Source organism: Pan troglodytes, chromosome 18 (genome assembly GCF_028858775.2).
Source record: "Pan troglodytes isolate AG18354 chromosome 18, NHGRI_mPanTro3-v2.0_pri, whole genome shotgun sequence".
Lineage (NCBI taxonomy): Eukaryota > Metazoa > Chordata > Mammalia > Primates > Hominidae > Pan > Pan troglodytes.
Window position 1 is genome coordinate 7,688,541 of NC_072416.2, and position 23,946 is coordinate 7,712,486.

At 47.0% G+C, this 23,946-nt stretch overlaps 2 protein-coding genes across 5 annotated transcripts in view; one reads left to right on the plus strand and one right to left on the minus strand.

Moving 5' to 3' along the window:
* The window catches only part of ALG1 (ALG1 chitobiosyldiphosphodolichol beta-mannosyltransferase), a 52,482-nt gene that overhangs the window by 9,689 nt on the left and 18,847 nt on the right, over positions 1-23,946 (plus strand). The window lies entirely within an intron of this gene.
* On the minus strand, positions 532-23,808 carry C16H16orf89 (chromosome 16 C16orf89 homolog). 4 transcript variants are annotated; one of them, XM_054668146.2, is made up of 9 exons: positions 23,117-23,399; positions 19,841-19,990; positions 17,756-17,906; positions 15,971-16,088; positions 12,433-12,568; positions 11,636-11,740; positions 11,005-11,099; positions 4,251-4,337; positions 801-888 (listed from the first exon to the last, which is right to left on the minus strand). In XM_054668146.2, the coding sequence occupies exons 1-8, from the start codon at positions 23,322-23,324 to the stop codon at positions 4,275-4,277; spliced, it is 1,026 nt and encodes a 341-aa protein (XP_054524121.1). In that variant the 5' UTR covers positions 23,325-23,399; the 3' UTR covers positions 801-888; positions 4,251-4,274. The 4 variants fall into 4 exon arrangements, with proteins under 4 accessions (XP_001170427.1, XP_009428521.2, XP_054524121.1 ...); XM_001170427.6 differs by lacking the exon at positions 11,005-11,099 and having other exon boundaries at positions 532-888; positions 23,117-23,808; XM_001170404.7 differs by lacking the exons at positions 801-888; positions 11,005-11,099 and adding an exon at positions 926-1,246 and having other exon boundaries at positions 23,117-23,808.

The following is a 23,946-nucleotide window of genomic DNA, read 5'->3' on the forward strand; positions in this document are numbered from 1 at the left end:
CCTTTCATGGTTATCTGTTGAGTTCTGGCTCATGACCTGAACTATTTTTTCCAAGACCCTTCCTTCTCCCACTGGGAAAGATACTATATTTGGTAACTGAACAAATAGCCTTTAAGATATCAGTTTATGGGTCTTTTTAGAATTTGTGGCTGGGTGCAGTGGCTCATGCCTGTAATCCCAGCACTTTGGGAGGACAAGGCAAGAGGATCACTTGAGGCCGGGAGTTCGAGACCAGCCAAGTCCATGTAGTGAGACCCCCATCTCTACAAAAAATTTAAAAGTTAGCTTGGCATGGTGGCACACACCTGTTGTCCCAGCTACTCAGGAGGCGAGATGGGAAGATTGCTGAGCCCAGGAGTTTGAGGCTGCAGTGAGCCTAGGTGACAGAGCAGGACCTCACCTATTAATTAAAAAAAAAAAAAAGAAAGAAAAGAAAAAAGAATTTGTGTTGAGTGGGATTGGAGAGTCGAAACAGACCAAGAGGTTGTCCAAGGTTGTCCTCAAAGCTGAGAAACAAGACTCAACCCTGGGTCAGTTGCAGTTGAATTTTATTCATCCGTTCACACCTGGGTCCCTCCCGGCCCCCACCTACCCTGGCCCTGCCTACTCAGGGCTTCCAAGATGGGGTGTCGGGGTGGCTTTGCTTATCCTCCAGATGCCTTCTTCCCAGGATGTGATCCGTGCCCTCCAGGATGTAAGGGATGAGGACTAAAGGGGTCTGTTCCTCCTCCAGGTAGCAGGCGTGGAACCATCTGTCTCAGCGGCTGCTTGGTGGTGGCGGTGTGGATGGGTGTGGCTCTCTGTTTGCTGGGGGGTATTCTGCCAGGATGTACAGGAAGCCACCCAGGGCTGCCACTGCTGTGGCTGTGTTGTGGGAGGAGCAGCCATCTAGGGGAGAGAGCCCCCATGAGTGCTGGGTGGCAAGAACCTTGGCCCTTTATTCAACACAGTCCCATTGAAAGTGCTTTTCAGCCAGACGCGGTGGCTCACACCTATAATCCCACACTTTGGGAGCCTGAGGTGGGCGGATCACTTGAGATCAGGAGTTCGAGACCAGCGTGAGCAACATGATGAAACCCTGTCTCTACTAAAAAAATATAAAAATTAACCAAGTATGGTGGCATGCTCCTGTAGTCCCAGCTACTCGGGAGGATGAGGCAAGAGAATTGCTTGAACCCAGGAGGCAAAGGTTGCAGTGAGCCGAGATCGCGCCACTGTACTCCAGCCTGAGCAACAGAGCGAGAATCTGTCTCAAAAAAAAAAAAAGTGCTTTTCAGGTGTCATTCCAGGCAACTTGCAAGACACTGAGTGGGTGCTTCGGTGCTCCCTTAGGCCCCTTTTGCTGGGCCGGGTGCTCTTCCGCCAGCTGCTAAGGGCTCCTTCCTCTGGGAGGTATGTCCCTCCAAAATAACTTACCAATACAGGGATACAAAAGCCTGGCCACCTTGTCCCAGGGGGATGACTCTGGTGCAATTTATGCTCCAAGGCATTCCCCTCCCACCCCTGCGGGGGTATCTGGCCTGAGGCCACATCCTGTCCAGCTCCTGCCTGGCTTAGCCTGCTTCCCTGACTTACCTACCTCAAAAAACCACACGCACCGGAGTCCTGTCCCAGGTCCTGTATAAGACCTTCTGAGATGGGGAAACTGAGGCTCGGGTAGCCGAGCAGAGCCCCTGGCCCTGGTGACTCCACAGCTCATTTCCTGACCCCAATGGCCTTCCTCTTAGTTGCCTCTGGTCTGCCTGGTCCCATGTGACCTCATGGCTCATGGAGTCAGAGTCTCAGGCCTGAGCACTTGCCTGAGATAATAACCCTTAGATGTAGTTAGTTCTTTGAGCTCAGAGTGGGCTGCACACCTCTAGTCTCACAATCTGTCTGCTTGTGGAAGGGAGCCAGGAATTCTTTCCTCCCTACCCAGAGACTTTGGGAAGGGGAGGGGACCCCAGCCAGGTCCGTTGAAGGGAGGGAGAATGCAGATTTCAAGGTGCCGAATGACTAACCCTGGCAGTTTATGCCTCTCAGTGGCCTACTGTATGCCAAATACAATGGGGAGGGCTTTGCACGATGATCAGTTGTTAGCCCCCAACAGTTTGGTGCCCATTTTACAGATGAGGAAAATGAGGCTCAGAGAGGTTGTGTGACTTTTGCAGCAAGTTAGAGGCAGAAGCGGGACTCGAACCCACACAACCTGACCTCAAACCCTGTGCTCCTAATCTCTACACCAGCTGCCTCCTGCTCTGTGGGCTTGTGTCATAAATGCAACAATCAGCACACCCCTCCTGGGCAGTTTTCTAGGCTGCTGGTCAACCTGGAGGTGTCCCAGGAAAGGCCTTGGGCTCTGGAATTTCTGTGGCTTCCGCTCCAGTCCCTAGGACAGTCCTCGTGTTGGGCTCTAGGGACAGGCAGCTGACCGGGTAGTACACAGCAGGCCCCTACCACCCTAGCCATAGGCAGCCCCAGCCCCTCTGTGTCATAAAGGCCTAGCTAGGGCAGGACCTCTGGAAGTCTCCTGGGAACTTCTCTCCCTTCTCCTGCGTGACTTTTGGTGGCAGCTACGAAACTGACTCACTGGATTTCTGCTTTCACTCCTCTCTCCTGTCCACCTATAGGTGGATGATGAGGCCACAGTGGGGTTGATGGAGAGATGTTTAGTTACTGGAATCATATACCCAAGTATGTTGGACATCCACTCTGTGAGCTGGCTATCCCATATCCCTTCCTGTTTTTGCCTGCAGTTATTTATTTTTTACTTTATTTTATTTTATTATAATTATTTTTGAGACAGAGTCTCACTCTGTCACCCAGGCTGCCGTGCAGTGGCACAATCTCAGCTCACTGCAACCTCCGTCTCCTGGGTTCAAGCAGATCTCCTGTCTCAGCCTTCCAGGTAGCTGGGACTACAGGCATGCGCCACCACGCCTGGCTAATTTTTGCATTTTTAGTAGAGATGGGGTTTCACCATGTTGGCCAGGCTGGTCTCAAACTTCTGACCTCAGGTGATCCACCCTCCTTAGCCTCCCAAAGTGCTAGGATTACAGGCGTGAGCCACTGTGCCTGGCCTATTTATTTTTTATTAATGAAAAATTGAAATCAAAGTCCTCTCTTTCTTCTTGGTTCCTCCCTTCCTGTGTCCCCCTCCTTCCCTTTCTTCTACGTTATTTCTTGCCTTTCTTCCCTTCCCAATATACTTATATCCTGTTCTCACTTTCTTTACATTGGCCAACTGACCATACAGTTTATTGTCACAACCAGGACACTTTGGAGGAAAGAGGGCACTATTCATAATGGCCCCAAGACAACAGGTGTAAACTGGAGCAGCTCTGGGGGCTGTGTGGCCAGCAAAACTGTTCTGGTCACTTGCCCATTCATTGGCTTTCGGGTCCCTTCTCTGCCTTTCCTTATTCCAAACTCCAGCACACAGACCCCTCCAAACTACATTTCGCAGGATGTCTTGCCTACTGGTTTCAACCAACAGGAGGTGCAGGTGGAATGAGGGGAGAAGCCAGAATATTTCTCCCTTCCTCTCTCTGTCTCCCCCTTGTTCAGCCCCTGCAGGCTCTGTTAACACCGCCTCCTCCTGCCATTCTCCAGCTCTAGGGAGGGTAGTGGTTTCCTGCAACAGTAAAATCTCTGGGTTTTTCCACCTTTTCCGTTTTCAGCTCTTACAACACCTCTGAGATGAGTTTCCTCTAGTAAATTCCCTGTGTTGAAGTTCCTGACGCAGGTTCTATTTTCCTGACCAGACCTTGACTTAGAAGGGTTACTGTTACTATTTTTAACAACTGAAACTTCTCTTTTATGCTCCTTTAACAAAAGACAGTATCTCTTGGACTCCCCACTTTCTTTCTTTTTTTTTTTGAGACAGGGTCTTGCTCTGTCACCTGGGCCGGAGTGCAGTGGTGCGATCTCAGCTCACTGAAGCCTCCACCTCCTGGGTTCAAGTAAATCTCATGCCTCAGCCTCCCGAGTAACTGGGACTACAGGCGTGTGCCACCATGCCCAGCTAAGTTTTGTATTTTTAGTAGAGACAGGGTTTTGTTATGTTGCCCAGGCTGTCTCCCCACTTTCTAAGAGGAGGTCATCAGGGACCCCCAGCCTCCCTTCCACCTCTCAACATGAAGGCCCTCTGATTAGTGCCCCTTTGGTGATGCCAAGTGCTTTTCTTCCATAGCAGAGAATAAACACAGGCCTCTGTTTTGCTAGGATATCTTAGTTTCATGTCAAGAAACTCCCTTGGGTATTTTCATTACCTGAAAATTGTTTTTCTCGCCTCTTCACTCTCCTCGAAAAATGCTGCTGATATTGAATAGCTTTAGATAATTTTTCATCTTCAGCATCTGGGAGAAGAGCAAAAGTTGAACTTCTCAAGAGAGATTTTTATTTTTTACATTTTAATTTCTTTTTACTTCTTTTCTTTTATTTTAGAGACAGGGTCTCATTCTATTGGCCAGGCTGGGTGCAGTGACACAATCATAGCTCACCACAGCCTCGAACTCCCAAGCTCACACAATCGTTCCTGCCTCAGCCTACCAAGTAGCTGGGACTACAGGCATGGACTACCATGTCCCGCTATTTAAAAAAAATTTTTTTTTGGTAGAGATGGGGTCTTGCTATGTTGCCCAGGCTGGACTTGAACTCCTGAGCTCAAGTGATCCTCCAGCCTTGGCCTCCCAAAGTGCTGGATTATATGTGTGAGCCCCTGCAGCTGGTCTCAAGGTGAATTTTTAAATGTTACTCACTAAACCTCCTGCCCCCATAACATTTCAAGGAAGTTAGGTCTTCTCTTGAAACTTGAGGCTATTCCAGAAGTTTCCACCTGCACCTGTCTGCAGATCCTTTTGCATGGCCTAAACTTGTCATCTACTGATGGTTTTCCAAATTGTGGCTCCCCAAACACCCACCATCAGAACCATTGGAGGTGCCTGTTAAAAATGGAAGTCCCTCCAAGATAAGCAAAAAACTGAGGGAATTCATTACCACTAGACTGGCCTTACAAGAAGTGCTCAAGGGAATCCTACATCTGAAAAGAAAAAGACAATAATCACTGTCATGAAAACATGAAAAAGTATAAAAGTTACTGGTAGAGGAGAAACAGAAAGAAGAAAGAGAAAAGAAGCAAAACTATCGCTAGAGAAAAGCCCAAACAGCAGTGATAACAATAAGAAAGGAATAAAAAAAAATCAAAGGATATAGAAGATAACCAGAAAACAATTAATGAAATGACAGGAGTAAGTCATCACAAGGCAATAATAACCTTGAATGCAAATTGATTCATTCCCCCACTTAAAAGATATATAGAGTGGCTGAATGAATGAAAAAACATGACCCAACTATATGCTGCCTACAAGAATCTCACTTCACTGGTAAAGACACATATGGAATGAAAGTGAAAGAGTGAGAAAAGATCTTCCACATAAATGGAAACCAGAAGGAAGAAGGAGTAGCTATACTTAGATAAAACAGACTTTAAGTCAAAAACTGTAAAAAGAGACAAAGAAGGTCATTATATAATGATAAAAGAAAGAATTTAGCAAGAGGACATAACAATTCAAAAAATATATGTATTAAACACTGGAGAACCCTAAAGCAAATGTTATTAGATATAAAGGGAGAGATAGACTCCAATACAATAATAGCTGAAGACATCAACACCTTGCTCTCAGCATTGGACAGATCATCTAGACAGAAACTCAACAAAGAAACACTGAATTTAAACTGCACTTAAGACCAAATGAATCTAACAGACATTTACAGAACATTTCATCTAACTGCTGCAGAATATATATTCTTCTCATCAGCACATGGAACAGTCTCCAAAATAGACCATATGTTAGGCCAAAAAACAAGTCTCAGCAAATTTAAAAGAATTTAAATTATAGCAAGTATCTTGTTGACCACAATGGAATAAAACTAGAAATCAATAACAAGAGGAACTTTCAAAATTGTACAAATACAGGGAAATTAAACAACATGTTCCTGAATGACCAATGAGCAAATGAAGAAATTAAGATGAACATTTAAAAATTTCTTAACACAAGTGAAAATAGAAACACAATATGCCAAAACCTATGGGATATAGCAAAACCAGTATTAAGAGGGAAATTTACATCAATAAATACCTACATCAAAAAAGCAGAAAGATTTCAAATAACGAACTAATGATACATCCCAAGGAACTAGAAAAGCAAGACCAAATCAAGCCCCAAATTAGTAGAAGGAAAGAAATTGTAAAGATCAGAGCAGAAATAAATAAGAGACTAAAGAAACAATACGAAAGATCAGTGAAACAAAAAGTTGGTTTTTAAAAAAGATCAACAGATAAATTATTAACTAGACTAAGAAAAAAAGAGAAAAGACTCAAGTAAATGAAATCAGAAAGAAAAAGGAACTATTACAGCTGATACCACAGAAATACAAAGGATCATTGGAGACTATTATAAACAACAAATTAGAAAACCTAGTGGAGTGTGCTGGGTGTGGTGGCTCATGCCTGTAATCCCAGCACTTTGGGAGGCCAAGGTGGGCAGATCACTTGAGGTCAGGAGTTCGAGACCAGCCTGGTCAATATGATGAAACCCAGTCTTTACTAAAAATACAAAAATTAGCCAGGCATGGTGGCGGGCGCCTGTAATTCCAGCTACTTGGGAGGCTGAGGCAGGAGAATCACTTGAACCCGGGAGGTGGAGGTTGCAGTGAGCTGAGATTGCGCCACTGCACTCCAGCTTGGGTGACAGAGCAAGACTCTATCTCCAAAAAAAAAAAGAAAAGAAAACCTAGTGGAAATGGATAAATTGCTGGACACATACAACATACTGAAATTGAACCAAGAAGAAATAGAAAACCTGAACAGACCAATTATGAGTAATGAGATTGAATGTGTAATAAAAAGTCTCCCCAAAACAAAAAGCCCGGGACCTGACAGCTTCACTGCTGAATTTTACCAAATATTTAAAGAACAAATACCAATTCTTTTCAGTCTCATCCAGAAAATTGAAGAGGAGGAAAGTTTTCCAAACTCATTCTACAAGTTCAGCATTACCCCAATACTAAAACCAGCCAAGGACAAAGCAACAACAAAAAAACTATAGGCCGATTTCCCTGATGAACCTAGATGCAAAAATCCTTAACAAAATACTAGCAAACCAAACCCAGCAACACATTAAAAACCATTCATGGCTTTCCTACTTTGACCACTTCCAGTAAGTAATGAATGTTTTGCATTTAAAAAAAATCATTCATCATGAACAAGGGGACTTTATTGGAGGGATGCAAGGATGGTTCAACATATGCAAATCAATAAATATGATACATTACACCAATAGAATGAAAGACAAAAATCATATAATCATCTTAATAGATGCAGGAAAATGCATGTGATGAAATTTAACATCCCTTCATGATAAATCTCTCAATACGTTAGGTATAGAAGGAATGTACCTCAATATAATAAAGGTCATATATGACAGACCCACAGCCAACATTACACTGAGTGAGGAAAAGTTGAAAGCTTTTCCTGTAAGAACTGGAACAACACAAGAGTGCCTACTTTCACCATTTTTATTTGACATAATACTAGAAGTCTTAGCCAGAGCAATTAAGCAAGAGAAACAAAAAAGGGCATCCAAATGAAAAAGGAGGAAGTCAAATTGTACCTGTTTGCAGATGACATGATCTGATAGGAAACCCTAAAAGCTCCACCAAAAAAACTCTTAGAACTGATAAATGAATTCAACAAAGTTGCAGAATACAGAATAAACATACAAAAAATCAGTAGCATTTCATACACCTACAATGAACTAGCAGAAAAAGAAATCAAGAATGTAATCCTATTTATAAGAGCTAAAACCAAAATACCCAGGAATAAATTTAACCAAGGAGGTGAAAGATCTCTACAAGGAAAACTGTAAAAGACACTGATGAAAGAAATTGAAGAGAACACACAAAAAATGAAAAGACATCCCATGTTTATGGATTGGAAGAATTAATATTGTGAAAAATATCCATGCTACCGAAGTGATCTACAGATTGAATCAAAATACCAATGACATTCTTCACAGAAATAGAAAAAAAAATCCTAATATTTGTATAGACCCACCAAAGACCCCAAATAGCCAAGCAATCCTAAGGAAAAAGAACAAAGCTGGAAGCATCACATTACTGGACTTCAAAATATGCTTCAAGGCTATAGGAAACAAAATATGGCCAGGTGCGGTGGCTGACGCCTATAATCCCAGGACTTTGGGAGGTCGCGGTAGGCAGATCACTTGAGGCCAGGGGCTCAAGACCAGCTTGGCCAACATGGAGAAACCCTGTCTCTACTGAAAATACAAATATTAGCCGGGCATGGTGGTGGTGGGTGTCTGTAATCCCAGCTACTCGGGAGGCTGAGGCAGGAGAATCGCTTGAACCCGAGAGGTGGAGGTTGCAGTGAGCCGAGATTGTGCTACGGCACACCATCCTGGGTGACAGAACGAGACTGTCTCAAAAAAAAAAAAAAAAAAAAGAAAAAGAAAAAGAAAAAAAAGGCAAATGAGCTGCATAGACATCTCTCAAAAGAAGGCATACAAATGGCCAACAGGTCTATGAAAAATGCTCACCATCCCTAATCATCAGAGAAACGCAAATCAAACCACAATGAGATAGCATCTCACACTTGTTAAAATGGCTACTATCAAAAAGACAAAAAATGGCCAAGTGCAGTGGCTCATGCCTCTAATCTCAGCACTTTAGGAGGCCGTGGCTGGTGGATCACTTTGAGCTCAGGGATTCTGGATCAGCTTGGGCAACATGGCGAAACTCTGTCTCTACAAAAAATACAAAAATTAGCCGGGTGTTGGTGGCTCCCACCTGTAGTCTCAGCTACTCAGGAAGCCGAGGCTGGAGAATCTCTTGAACCCAGGAGGCAGAGGTTGCAGTGAGCCGAGATCGCACCACTACACTCCAGCCTGGGTGACAGAGTGAGACCCTGTCTAAAAAGAAAGAAAGAAAGAAAAAAAAAAAGACAACAAATAACAAATGCTGGCAAAGATGTAGAGAAAGGGGAACTCTTACACACACTTGATGGGAATGTAAATTAGTACAGACATTATGGAAAGCAGTATGGAGATTTCTCAAAAAGCTAAAAATAGGACTATCATATGATCCAGCAATCCCACTACTGGATATTTATCCAAAGGAAAGGAAATTGGTATGTTGAAGAGACATCTGCACCCCCATGTTTATTACAGCGCTATTCACAGTAGCCAAGATACAGCAACCTGAGTGTCTATCAGCAGATGAATGGACAGAGAAAATGTGGTACACAGACTCAATGAAGTACTATTTCACCATAAAAATAACCAAATTCTTTCATTCATAGCAACATCGATGAACTTGGAGGACATTATACTAATTGCAGTAAGCCAGCCATGGAAAGATAAATGTTGCATGTCCTTCCTCGTATGTGGAAGCTAAAAAAGTTGATCTCATGGAAGTGGAGTGTTGAGGCAGGGTGCCTGTAATCCCAGCACTTTGAGAGGCCAAGGTGGGTGGATTACTTGAGGTCAGGAGTTCGTGACCAGCATGGCCAACATGGTGAAACCCCCTCTCTACTAAAAATACAAAAACTAGCTGGGCGTGGTGGCATGCACCTGTAGTCCCAGCTACTTGGGAGGCTGAGGCAGGGGAATCGCTTGAACCTGGGAGGCGGCGGTTGCATTGAGCCAAGATAGCGCCACTGCACTCCAGCCTGGGTGACAGAGCGAGACTCCATCTCTAAAAAAAAAAAGAAGTGGAGTGTTGAATAGTGGTTACTAGAGGTGGGGAGGGGGATGGGGGAGAGGAGATAACCAGAGGTTGGTTAGGGGATGCACTAGTACAGCCAGGAGGAGGAATAAGTGGTACTGTTCCATAGCACTATAGGGTGATTGCAAATAACAACAATTTGTGGCTTTTTTTTTTTTTTTTAAAGACAGTGTCTTGCTTTGTCACCCAGGCTGAAGTGCAGTGGTGCAGTCATGGCTCACTGCAGCCTCGACCTCCTGCTGGGCTCAAGTGATTCTCCCACCTCAGTCTCCCAAGTAGCTGGGACCATAGGTGTGCGCCACCACACCCGGCTAATGTTTTTGATATTTTTGGTATAGATGGAGTTTTGCCATGTTGGCCAGGCTGGTTTCTAATTCCTGAGCTCAAGCCATCTGCCTGCCTTGGCCTCCCAAAGTGGTGGGATTGTAAGGCGTAGCCTATTGTGTATTTTCAAATAGCTAGAAGAGCGAATTTGGAATGTTCCCAACACAAAGAAATGACAGATGTTTGAGGTGATGCATCTGCCCATTACATATTGTATACATGTATGGAAATATCACACTGTACCCCGTAAATATGTACAATTATTACATGTCTATTGAGAATAATAATAAAGCCAAAAATGCAAGTTCCACAGCCCCATCCCCAACCCGCCGAAGCTATATATCTGGAGGCCTAAGAATCTTCATTGTATAAACTCTTTTAAAAATGCACCATCTTATTTCAAAAGCTTTTGCTTCTTGGAGCATCCCAAGCTTCCAATGAGGACACTAGCATTTCCTGGGAGCTGCCGTGTACCTGGCACAGGCTATGCGGCTTCAAATGTATTCCGTTGACTCTCCTTGCAGCTCAGGAAGGTGGGGATTACTATGCTCATTTATTTGCAGACAGGGAAATTGAGGCTTAGAGGAGTGAAGCGACTTATTCCAAAGGGACCAGCTGTCCATTGTCACACGGCTGGGAAGTGACTGAGTCCTCTGCCTCTCCACCCTCTGCTACGTCACCTCCTCCCATGTAGTTGTTCCCGGCCACCCACCTGGAGAGCCTTTCCTGGACTTCTCTTCTTCCTCACCCTGTCGTCTCCTTTATAGCTCTTATCAGAACGTGCAATTATTTCACTTCTTGGTTTGTTTAGGTGATTTATGTTTCTTTTCCTCGGGCCTCTGGTTTTCCCTAGAGCCTAGATGGTGTCTGGTACATTAGTGGGTGCTCAATACGTACTTGCTGAATGAATGGTGATGTGGTTTCGCTGTGTCCCCACCCAAATCTCATCTTGAATTGTAGCTCCCATAGTTTCCATGTGCTGTGGGAGGGACCTGGTGGGAGGTAATTGAATCATGGGGGCTATTTCCCCCATACCGTTCTCGCGGTAATGAATAAGTCTCACAGATCTGATGGTTTTATAAGGGGTTTCCCTTTGTGCTTGCTTCTCATTCTCTCTTGTCTGCCACTATGTGAGACGTCCCTTTCGCCTTCCACTGTGATGGTGAGGCCTCCCCAGCAGTGTGCAACTGTGAGTCCATTGAACCTCTTTTTCTTTATAAATCACCCAGTCTTGGGTTTGTCTTTATCGTCAGCATAAAAACAGTACAATACAAATGGGCTTGTTAATGCAGCTGTGGGGGCCAACACCTTCTAATAAGACGGCCTCCTGTCTTGCCACATTTTGGCTTCCAAGGCTCCGAGCCCGTTTCTACTTGTGTGTACACGTCTGTGTGTGTGTGCACCTGCAGGTTACAAATCCCTTGGCAACCTTAACACCAATGCATTGTTCCCACACCTGGCCTAGAAACTCAGAGCCACCCCCACCCCCACTGTCCCCGCTCTTAGCCAGGGCAGCAGCGCAGCTCACCAGGCTCCCCGAAGCATCCTTCCTGCTGTTTCTGCCAGCTGAGAATGGCCTCCAGCCACCGGAGCTTGTAGAAGTCGGAGAAGCCGCCCATTCCACAGAACATGACTGGAAGTAAAGACGGGGGCTCTCTGCAGGCTTGCCCCCCAGGCCCACCTCCTCCCACTCCCCAGGGCTGCCACGGTGCCACCTGCCTCCATCTGCCTGGGTTAGGCTTAGGAGGTGGGCGTTCAATGCAGAGGCGGGAAGGAGGCAGCTTGAGCCTTTGCCCGACCAACTAGGGGCTCCCACGCTTGTGTCCCGCCTCCCACTGAGGGCCTTGATCAGGGCTGCTCCAAAGTCAGGATCAGTGGAGGAGTTTGGACACCCCAGCCAGCTAGCAGCCTCCCAAGTGCTCCCTGTCTGCCTCATCCATAAGGCTTTGCGGGTCTGTCTGCCAGTCACCTGGTCCATCTGTGTAGAGCTCCGTCACTGGGGCAGCCTTTGGGGGCAAGAAACTGTCACACAGTGGCAGGTAAAATACAGGATGCCCAGTTACATTTGAGTTTTCGATAAACAATGAATATAATTTTTGAGTGTAAGTATATCCCATGAAATAGTTGGGATAAACTTATACTAAAAATGGATTCATTGCTTATCTGAAGTTCAAATTTAACTGAGCACTCTGTATTTTTACTTGCTTAATCTGGCAACTCCGTGTGTGTGTGTGTGTGTGTGTGTGTGTGTGTGTGTGTGTGTGTGTGTGTGTTGGTGGGGGGACACCCTGTTCCTTTGCCCCGGGGGCAGAATGCTGGCCATACTGTTTTCCATGAAGATGTCCCGGGTAGGGTAGGCGTATCCAATGGCCTCAGCTCTGCGGTTCAAGTCCATCATGTTGGCGCAGAAGAGGTTGATATAGTCCTGGCTCTGTTGGAATGGTCCCTGTGTGCATCCCCTCTGGGGAGACAAACACCCAAAGACAAGGGAGTCAGTGGTACAGATGACAGACACACGCCCTGCTATGGGAAAGTCTTGCAGTTCTGAGACGGTCTTGCAAGGGGCTGTGTTTAGGGCTGTGTTTAGGGCAGGTCTTTTTCTCCTTTTTGCAGGATTTCTTCCCCATGCACACCCCCAGCCTGCTGGGACTCCTTCATCAGAGAGAGCTGGGTTCGAGATCCAGCTCTGCCACTTAGGAGCAAACCACTTGGTTTGCTAAAGTAACCTTTCTGAGCCTCAAGAGTTTTTATCAGGAAAGGGTGAGGCCTCTAGAAACGGCACCAGAGGGGCTCTCATGTGGGGGGATGACACAGCTGGGAAGTGCCCAATGTGATGCCTGGGCCACTAGGAGGTGCTCTGTGACCGATCGCGGGGGCAATGCAATGTACAACGAGCCTGAACCCGCGGGCAGCTTCAGTGCTACTCAAAGTGTGGGCCAAGTACCGGGCTGGTCACTCCCCACACTGGGAGAGAAGAACAGGAGTTGACAGCAGGCTTTAGACACTTCTGTAGCAGTGGTCAGAGTTACTTTCCACCTGCTGAATCTAATGATCAAAATAATTCCCTTGTAATATGGTTTTTATTGTATTTATAAAAATATTGGGCTGTCACAGCTTGCAGAGAAATAATAATTTTTAAATTCTGTTGAACAAAAACAGAGTGTCTCCTCAGCTAAGGATTTCTGGACACTGAATCACATTTTTTTTTGAATGAAGATAATGAACCCTACCTTTCTGTATGAAGAAATATATATGGCCAGGCACAGTGGCTCATGCCTCTAACCCCAGCACTTTGGGAGGCCGAGGCGGGTGGATCACGAGGTCCGGAATTCAAGACCAGCCTGGCCAACATGGTGAAACCCCATCTCTACTAAAAATACAAAAATTAGCTGGGCATGGTGGCACGTGCCTGTAATCCCAGCTACTTGGGAGGCTGAGGCAGAGAATTGCTTAAACCTGGGAGGCAGAGGTTGCAGTGAGCTGAGAGCTGAGATCGTGCCACTGCACTCCAGCCTGGGCAGCAGAGTGAGACTCCATCTCAAAAAAAAAAAAAAAAGAAGGAAAAGAAATATACATATATATATATATATAGTGGTATATATATACATAGTGGTGTATATATATAGTGGTATATATATAGTGGTATATATATAGTGGTATATATAGTGGTATATATATAGTGGTATATATATAGTGGTATATATATAGTGGCGTATATATAGTGGTATATATAGTGGTATATATATAGTGGTGTATATATAGTGGTATATATATAGTGGTGTATATATAGTGGTATGTATATAGTGGTGTATATATATAGTGGTATATATATAGTGGTGTATATATATAGTGTATATATAGTGGTATATATATGGTGGTATATATATAGTGGTGTATATATAGTGGTATATATATCGTGGTGTATATATAGTGGTGTATATATAGTGGTGTATATATAGTGGTGTATATATAGTGGTGTATATATAGTGGTGTATATATATAGTGGTATATATAGTGGTGTATATATAGTGGTGTATATATAGTGGTGTATATATATATATAGTGGTGTATATATATAGTGGTATATATAGTGGTATATATATAGTGGTATATATAGTGGTATGTATATAGTGGTGTATATATAGTGGTATATATAGTGGTATATATAGTGGTATATATAGTGGTATATATAGTGGTGTGTATATATAGTGGTATATATATAGTGGTATATATATAGTGGTGTATATATAGTGGTATATATAGGTATATATAGTGGTATATATATAGTGGTATATATAGGTATATATAGTGGTATATATATAGTGGTGTATATATATAGTGGTATATATATAGTGGTGTATATATAGTGGTATATATATAGTGGTATATATATAGTGATGTATATATAGTGGTATATATAGTATATATAGTGGTATATATAGTGGTATATATAGGTATATATAGTGGTATATATATAGTGTTATATATAGTGGTATATATAGTGGTATATATATAGTGGTATATATAGTGGTATATATATAGTGATGTATATATAGTGGTATATATAGTGGTATATATATAGTGGTGTATATATAGTGGTGTATATATAGTGGTGTATATATAGTGGTGTATATATATAGTGGTATATATAGTGGTATATATATAGTGGTATATATATAGTGATATATATATAGTGGTATATATAATGGTATATATATAGTGGTATATATAGTGGTGTATATATAGTGGTATTCATATAGTGGTATATATATAGTGGTATATATATAGTGGCATATATATATAGTGGTGTGTATGGTGGTATATATATAAAGAAAAGAAATATATATACTGGTGTGTGTGTATATATATATATGCCACTATATATATATTTTTCTTTTTTTATATGTATATATATAGAGAGCGGCATATATATATATAGTGGCATATATAATGTAGTAGCATGATCTCAGCTCACTACACCCTCTGCCTCCCTGATTCAAGCGATTCTCCTGCCTCAGCCTCCTGAGTAGCTGGAATTACAGGTGCATGCCACCATGCCCGACTAATTTTTGTATTTTTAGTAGAGACGGGGTTTTACCATGTTGGCCAGGCTGGTCTCGAACTCCTGATCTCAAGTGATCCACCCACCTCAGCCTCCCAAAGTGCTAGGATTACAGGTGTGAGCCACCGTGCCCGGCCTCATTCATTTGTTTTTGTTTACAGAGTTCTTTCTGATGATTCTCTTTTATTCTCTCTTTCTCTCTCTCATTGTGTTTTTCTGATGCCCTACAGTCCAGTTCAGCAGGCAAAGCTATCTGTTTCACTGGCCTAACAGAATCCCAAATGCCAGATCCCAAATCGGCTCAATTACACAGCAGGAGTATGATAGGGGCCCTACTTCTCCCTCCTGAGGTCCCAAGTAGAAATCCAAAGCTCTGCTTATTTTCCTGGTGTGTAGCAGACAAAACTACACTGCCATGAGCCCCTTTTCATTTATTTCTTTTTTCTTTTTTTTTGAGGCAGAGTCTTACTCCATTGCCTGGGCTGGAGTGCAGTGGCGCAATCTTGCTCACTGCAACCTCCGCCTCCCGGGTTCCAGCGATTCTCCTGCCTCAGCCTCCTCTTGTAGCTGGGATTACAGGTGCACGCCACCACGTCCAGCTAATTTTTTTTTTGTATTTTTAGTAGAGAATGGGTTTCACCATGTTGGCCCAGCTGGTTTTGAGCTCCTGGCCTCAAGTGATCTGCCTGCCTTGGCCTCCCAAAGTGCTTGGATTACAGGCATGAGCCACCATGTCCGGCTGCCCCTTATCCTTTTTCCTTCCCCTTCCCCTGGCACAGCGGGGGCTCCCTGGGCACTCACCATTCTGGCCCAGAGGAAGAAGAGCAGTTGGTGGGACAGGCAGTAGCCTGAGCAGCCGGGCTTGGTCATGAGGCTCCTGCAGAGGTCTGAGAGGCCGCAGGGCTCGCTGCTGTCTGTCCTGGGGGAAAGTGGTTCCAAGCTATTGAGGATGGAGCGCTGACTCCGCCCTGCGTCTTCCCAGCCCCCTAGTTGTAGTTGGAACTCCCAGTAGATTCCAGACACCCAGCTGGGCATGGGGGTTGACAGAGACAATACAGCAGTCCTGCATCTTGATTTGCTAAATCTGGCTGCCCTAGCCCAGGAAAGATGACGCTAGAGCTATTCTGGGGTTGAGGAAGCCACCAAGGCTGAAACTTCCTATTGCTCCATGGGCCAAATCACATCTTTTCCAGCCCTGAACAGTGGGTACTTGAACCCAGACCACTTGGAATCTGGGCCCAACATGCTTATTCCTCCTGCACTAGCCAGGCGCTGTGGCTTACACCTATAATTCTAGCACTTTGGGAGGCTGAGGCAGACAAGTCGCCTGAGGTCAGGAGTTCGAGAACAGCCTGGCCAACATGGTGAAACCCTGTCTCTACAAAAAATACAAAAATTAGCTGGGTGTGGTGGCACGTGCCTGTAATCCCAGCTACCGGGGAGGCTGAGGCCGGAGAATCACTTGAGAATCACTTGAATCCGGGAGGCAGAGGTTGCAGTGAGTTGAGATCGCATCACTGCACTCCAGCCTGGGAGACAGAGCGAGACTCCATCTCAAAATAAATAAATAAATAAAAATAAAATAAAAATTAAAAATACACACACAAATACAAAAATTAGCCGGGCATGGTGGCGCACATCTGTAATCCCAGCTACTCAGGAGGCTGAGGCACGAGAATCACTTGAACCTGGTAGGAGGATCTTGCAGTGAGCCGAGAAAGAACACACCACTGCACTCCAGCCTGGGGGACAGAGTGAGACTGTCTCAAAAAAATAAAAATAAATAAAAATTTTTAAAAAGCAGGGGTCCTTGGCTGGGGCCCAGCCCCTCCGTGAGTCCAGCTGTGTCCTGGCCCAAGCACTGCTCTGAAGGATGCTGACAGGATGCGGCCTGGGCACCGGCTGCCCACTTTGCCCATGGGCCCTGCACCCAGGACTGCCCTGGGGCCTTGCTCCAAGCCCACCAAACACCAGGATAAAATGAGGAGCCCAACTAGGCTCAGTCCTGCCTTCCTGGAGCTGCATCCTCACTGGCGATGGGGACAGGCTCATAATACAAATGTAAATTGCATCTGTGGCTGTAAGAGGTGCCAGGAGAGGCCCTCATAGGAGGTTTGCTATGTGCTGGGGTCAGAGATAGGATGGGGTTTGGAGGTAGGATGCTGGCGCCAGCCCTGGAGGATGGGCAGACTTCCTGAGGCCCCGGGGGTGGAGTGGGTGGGGTGGGGGGAGCAAAGTCTTTGAAGTGGGAGGAAGCCTTGGAGAGTCTGAAAAGAGGCCTCTAGGGGCCTGGAGACTTGGAACTGCGGAGAGGAATTGGGGATTCGTCCTGGGGCCTGGAGGTGGTGTGTTCAGCCGTGGCTGCTGGAAGGCCTGCTGTGGCCTGGGAGGCCAGCGGGCGGCTGGAGCAAGGGGGACCCTGCTGGAGTAGGAGAGGGCAGTGCCCGGCAGCTACAGGGAGCTGCACCTGTGTCTGCACAAACCCCTGGCTTCAGCCCTAGGGCTTGGAGAAGGAGGAGCAGGACAGGACCAGCTGAGAACTAGTGCGTTTGGGTTTCCAGCAAATAGGGCAAGTGCAGGGCCCACCCGGTTCCCAGCAGCTGCACCAGGCACGCGTCACTTCTCTCCTCTGAGAATGAGTCCTGGGGCTCGAACGTGGGGTACACCAAGGAGGCATCAGTGTGGATCCAGGCATGTGGGAGCTTCCAAAACCCGGGCTGGAGGGTCAGCTGGAACTCTGGCAGAGAGGACAGATAGATGGGGTGGGGTGTGGGGGTGACCCAGGAGCAGTGGGCCACCCTGGTGTCCCCACCTCCTCCTGCAGCCCTGCCCACTGGCAGGTGCAGCTCAGGGCTCTAAGCCCTGTCCCCTGGTCCCAGATTGGGTTTGAAACACTCAAGAAAGCTCCTTTTGCTTATAAAACCATTTTTTCCCCCTAATCAATAGGAACAGTGATGGGATGGGATTTGACTAAACCCACTGCATCCCATGGAAACCCCAGATAAATAAAAGGTTTAGTTTCCCAGGTGCAGGGCTCACGCCTGTCATCCCAGCACTTGGGGAGGCTAAGGAAGGAAGATCGCTTGAGGCCCAAAGTTCAAGACCAGACTAGGCAACATAGCAAGACTCTGTCTCCACAAAAATAAAAAAAGTAGCCAGGTGTGGTGGTGTGCACCTGTAGTCCCAGCTGAGGCAGGAAGGTTGCTTGAGTCTAGAAGTTGGAGAATGCAGTGAGCTATGATCAGCATTTTTTTTTTTTTTTTAAGAGGCAGGGCCAAGAGCGGTGGCTCACGCCTATAATCCCGGCACTTTGGGAGGCCAAGGCGGGCGAAATCACTTGAGGTCAGGAGTTCAAGACCAGTCTGGCTAATATAGTGAAATCACATCTCTACTAAAAATACAAAAAATTAGCTGGGTATGGTGGCAGGTGCCTGTAGTCCCAGCTACTCAGGAGGCTGAGGCAGGAGAATAGCATGAACCCGGGAGACAGAGCTTTCAGTGAGCCGAGATTGCACCACTGCACTCCAGCCTGGGTGACAGAGCGAGACCCCATCTCAAAAAAAAAAAAAAAAAAAAAAGAATTAGCCGGGCGTAGTGGCGCATGCCTGTAGTCCCAGCTACTTGAGAGAGGCTAAAGCAGGAGAATCACTTGAACCCAGGATGCAGAGGTTGCAGTGAGCTGAGATCGCGCCACTGCACTCCAGCCTGGGCGACAGGGTGAGACTCTGTCTCAAAAAAAAAAAAAAAAAAAGAAACCCCCCCAAAAAAACAAGTGGGGAGGTGGCATTAGTGGGGAGGTGATATTGGTAGACCTTTTGGTTTGGTGAGAAAGTGGAGCTCTTAACTAAACAGATGCCCAGTCATAGGCATCTTTAAGATGACATAGGTGGGGACAGTGTTAGGGACCAGGCCTGGGAGAGGGTGGGGGACCTTAGTATTGGAAAGGTCAGCTTGGGCTATGGTCCCTGCGGCTGGACTGCCATGTGAGCATGAAGCATGGCCTGACTACCTCCCCACTCACCCCCATGCATCTGATGGGAGTGGGGAGCAGAGGGGACAGGGTTGGAGCAGCATGATGGACTGGTTATTTGTGCCCCGCCCTTGCCATCCAGGAACAACTCAGCCAAACTTATTAGATGGGACCTTTTGCAGGGTCACTCGGGGCTGGTGAGGAGAGAGAGACTCTCAGTGGTCATAAGGCATGAGAAAGATAAACCCCACTGTTTTGAAAAATAGTGTGTGGACAACTTCAGGAATTTCTACTGATATTTAATGAAGTGGATTAAAATAATTTGGTGACATGGGACACTACTGTTTGCTGTGCAAAGGGTTGAATTGCCTTTTGGACACTCTCCCCTCTGGGACAGCCCAGCCCCTCCGCTCTGGTCTAGGACCAGGACCTCCAGCTTGTGCGTGCGCTGAATGCTTGAGAGAAGACACCCTGCCTCCTCTGCACACCTCTGTGTGGGTAGGAGAACCCGTCAGAGTCTGAAGTCAAGGATGACCGCACGTCCCCAGGGCTCGTCTGTGGCTTGCTCAGCAGACAGGTCCAAGTTGGTTACGGACTGTCCCAGCCCAGCCTTGCCCCAGGAGAGCCCACGCTGGGTTATTTCAGTCAATATCCCCAGAGGCGCTATTCCTGAGGGAATGGGACACCCTGCGTGTGCTCACCTCTTAGGTACTTGGGATCACTCAGCTTGAGGTAGTGGAGGGATCTCTGGATGGCAGCCTCCAGCTTCTCCCCCAGCATCCCCATGCGCAGGCTCAGCGGCTGCAGCAGGGGCTCCTGGGCCCACTTCTCCTGGACACTTTTTAGCTGCTCTGGAAGGGAGCAGAGTTAATTCATTCTACTATTTGGAATCGGGACCTTTTTTTGCCTTGGAACAGGAAAAAAAATGCCCCAAAGTCTAATGCTTCCTGGGAGCCTCTCTGCCTACTCCAGCACTCAGAGGGGAAGGATTTACTGAGCTGACTGGAAATGAGGCCAGGATGGGGGTGATCTGGGCAATGAGAATGGGTGTCAGAGTAGTAGAAGGTGGTGGCTGAGAGCTTGGTTTCTGGAGGCGGGCCTGGGTTCAAATCTTTGATACTTGAGGTTCAAATCCTCAAATCCTTGACTCATATACTTTCTTGTTGGATGGCCAGAGAAAGGTTGCAGGGTAGAGAACCAGTGTGTACAGTTGAGCAGGTTGTACACTGCACAAGGGCAACACACATTTGGATCATGGGTTTGTATATGCAGTAAGACAATTTCCCAGCAGATGGCTGCCAAGTGACTTCAGGAAGGAAGTGCCTTTTTCTAATTCCCACAGAGGTACCCTGTGGGCTAGCAGTGGCTTTGTTGGGGTGGGAGACAATGGTGAAGATCCAGAGGTGGCCAGAAATTGGGGAGACGTGAGTGAGAACATCCGAGTGAGAGCATTCACGCAGGGCTGAGAGGGCGAGGGATGAAGTAGGGCAGCTGCAGTCAGGTAGGAACCTTGTTAGGGAGGATGGGCTAGGTTAAGAAGGATGCTGAGGTAGTCCTCCAGGGCGACCGGCTCTGGCACGCCCCCTCTGCTCAGCCCCCTCCATGGGCAAACCCGCAGGGAAGAAGTAAAGGCTTGGGAGTGCTGACAGGGAGGGGCTCCCTGTGTGTCAGAGTGTCTCCTCCTGTGATTGCACCGGGTCTACAGAGTCCAATAGGACAGGGGTCCCCAGCCTCCAGTCCAGTACTGGTCTATGGCCTGTTAGGAATGGGGCCGCACAGCAGGAGGTGAGTGGTGGGTGAGCGAGCCAAGCTGCATCTGTAATTTACAGCCACTCCCCATCATTCGCTGTCACCACCGCCTGAGCTCCGCCTGCTGTCAGATCAGTGGCTGCATTTGATTCTCACAGGATTGTGAACCCTGTTGTGAACTGCACATACGAGGGATCTAGGCTGCACACACCTTATGAGGATCTAATGCCCGATGATCTGACACCGTCTCCTATCACCCCCAGATGGGATTATCTACTTGCAGGAAAACAGTCTCAGGGCTTCAACTGATTCTACATTGTGGCGAGTTGTATAATTATATATTATAACATAATAACAATAAACAGAAAGTGGGCCGGGCACGGTGGCTCACGCCTGTAATCCCAGCACTTTGCGAGGCCGAGGCAGGTGGATTACTTAAGGCCAGGAGTTCAAGACCAGCCTGGCCAACATGGTAAAACCTCATCTCTACCAAAAATACAAAAATTAGCCGGGCGTGGTGGTGGGTGCCTGTAGTCCCAGCTATTTGGGAGGCTGAGCAGGAGAATCGCTTGAACCCGGAGGTGGAGGCTGCAGTGAGCTAGGGTGGCACCACTGCACTGCAGCCTGGGCGACAGAGCGAGACTCCGTCTCAAAATAATAAAATAATAATAATAATAATAATAATAAATAAAAAATAAAGTGCACAATAAATTTAATGCACGTGAATTGTCCTGAAACCTTCCCCTCCACCTCAGTCCATGGAAAAATTGCTTTCCACAAAACCAGTCCTTGGTGTCAAAAAGGTTGGGGACCACTGCAATGGGATGTAGACCCTGCCCACTGGGAGCTCATTGTTTAGAGAGACACAGGTGAGGAAGCCGTTGCTGCTAGTCAAGGATGCTCAATGCTTTGATAGATGGAAACAGTAATGGCTGAAAAGTACTGAGCCCCACTGGTAAGATGACATAGACACACAATCTCATGAGATACATGTGCATGATCGTGTGATACTCCCATCCACCAGCTGCAGCTGAAGGATGAGGAAACCAAAACTCCACGAGAGCAGGTAACTCAGTGCCATGCAGCCAGTTGGGGGAGATCCAGGATTTGAACCTGGGCAGTCCAGTTCTGAAGCTCTGTTCTAGGCACTGGCACTGCCTTTGCTCCCTTCTGGGCACAGTTCACGGTTGTGGTTGTATTAAGCGCTGAATTCCTAGGGAATCTGTTATGGAGCAAGATTATTGAGAGGAGAAGGGGCAGTGGATGTGGGATGTGGCGTGGGTGGAGAAGCCGGGCTCACTGCAGCTGCCAAGGAGGGGGGACCCTGGTCTGAGGCTGTTAGGTGGGGCCGCTTTCCCAGTGAATGCTGCCCAGTCATGATTAAGAGAACCCCCTCCCTTCTTTGCTAAAAGAGGATAATAATAATGGGTGTAACCTCAGGGATGATGGGGAGAGGGCACTGAAGTACCCCATGCAATGCACCTGGGTTGTGCCCACATTGAGCAGATACTTAGTGAACTACAGCTTTTGCTATCACATGCGCCCCAGGAAGCACCCAGCCCCGTCGGAGCCACCTGTGTGCTTGTGTGTGTGTGTGATATGCTTGTGTCCATGCGTGCATTCGTGCTTGTGTGTGTGATGTGCATGTGTGTGTGCGTGCATGTGTGCTTGTGTGGGTGTGCATGATGTGCGCATGTGTGTGTTTACCTTGGCCTGTCTCCATCCCCCTTCGTGGGGATCTTATAGCTCTCAAAGCTAAACAAACACTTGACTGTTTTTGCAGAACCTTCAGGAGACTTTGGCTGGAAGTGGAGGAAGTGGGGTGGGAACCCGATCTTGAGGGTCCTCAGTTTTGTCCACAGCCACCTCATTCAAGGGGAGGGGTCTTACCACAAATATCTGTTAACGGGGCACTCTCCCTGCTCCCCTTGTTCGTGGCGTGTCAGGAGGGGCTGTCAAATGGATCATTTCATTCTGAGAAAAAGATAATTCCCAAATCCCTTCCCATGTTGCCTTTAAATCTTTCCTACTTCTAAAAAATTGCGTAGCAGTTAGCTGGGCCACAGCCGCCAGGAAGATCCAGCCCCTGGCCTCCTCTCTCCTTATAGCCGAGGCAGGCTATACTGGGGCCAGGAGGCTGCCAGGTCCCAGGCGTACAGAGCAGGGCAGGGGACAAAGCTGAGAGCTAGCTTCCCAGTGTCCAGCCCGAGGAATTGGGGCTCACTCACCTTCCAGCACTCGGACCCCCACCATGCCATCCAGGTTGATTTCAGGCAGCCTCTGTTCTAGGAAGACGGTGGCTCTGTCCAGCGCAGACAGGATCAGGTCTGCAATGGTGGCTTTACTTTCAGCAGTGTCCAGCCCAGGCAGTGAGGAGGACCACAGCGGTGGCAGTGCTGTCAGTAAGAGCAGGAGCAGCAGCCCCGGGCTGGCCATGGCTGGCCTCTGCTCACAGCTGGTCACACGCTCAGCACCCTGAGCTCTGGCCAAGCCCAGACTGCCTCTGCACACCCTCCTCCCACCTCCTCCCCACCTCCCCCTGGCAGACATGAAGACAAGTGGCCCGGCAGGGCTGCCAAGAAGCCTGGGGTGGCCTGGGCAAAGGACTCTGGGAAGGGTGGCTGCAGGGGGATGACGGTTAGGCAGCGGAGGTTAGGCCAGTCCTGGGCGTAGAGCCTGCTGTCCACGGGATGCTGGGGAGAGGGGTGCCTGCCCTGTCCTTCTCAGCCCTGATTCTCCAGGCTCACAGGCAAGATCTTTGATCTAGCAATTGCAATTCAACCCAGAAATCCAAAAGCTCTGAAAGCAAAACGAATTTTTTTTCTTTCTTTGTTTTTTGAAATAGGGTCTCATTCTCTTGCCCAGGCTGGAGTGCAGTGGTTTGATCACAGCTCACTGTAGCCTTGACCTCCTGGGCTCAATAGATCCTCTTGCCTCAGCCTCCTGAATAGCTGGGACAATCGGCATGTGCCACCATGTTGCCTAATTTTTGTAGTTTTTTTAAATAGAGACAGGGTCTCACTATGTTGATCAGGCTGGTCTTGAACCCCTGGCCTCA

Coding starts and splice junctions, on each gene's coding strand:
- C16H16orf89 (XM_001170404.7), bottom strand. CDS start 23,438: ATGTCTGCCAGGGGGAGGTGGGGAGGAGGTGGGAGGAGGGTGTGCAGA. Junction 19,991..23,116: donor GGGGGTCCGAGTGCTGGAAG/GTGAGTGAGCCC, acceptor GCTCCCTTCCAG/AGCAGCTAAAAAGTGTCCAG. Junction 4,338..11,635: donor AGGATGCTTCGGGGAGCCTG/GTGAGCTGCGCT, acceptor CTCTTCTCCCAG/ATGCTGAAGATGAAAAATTA.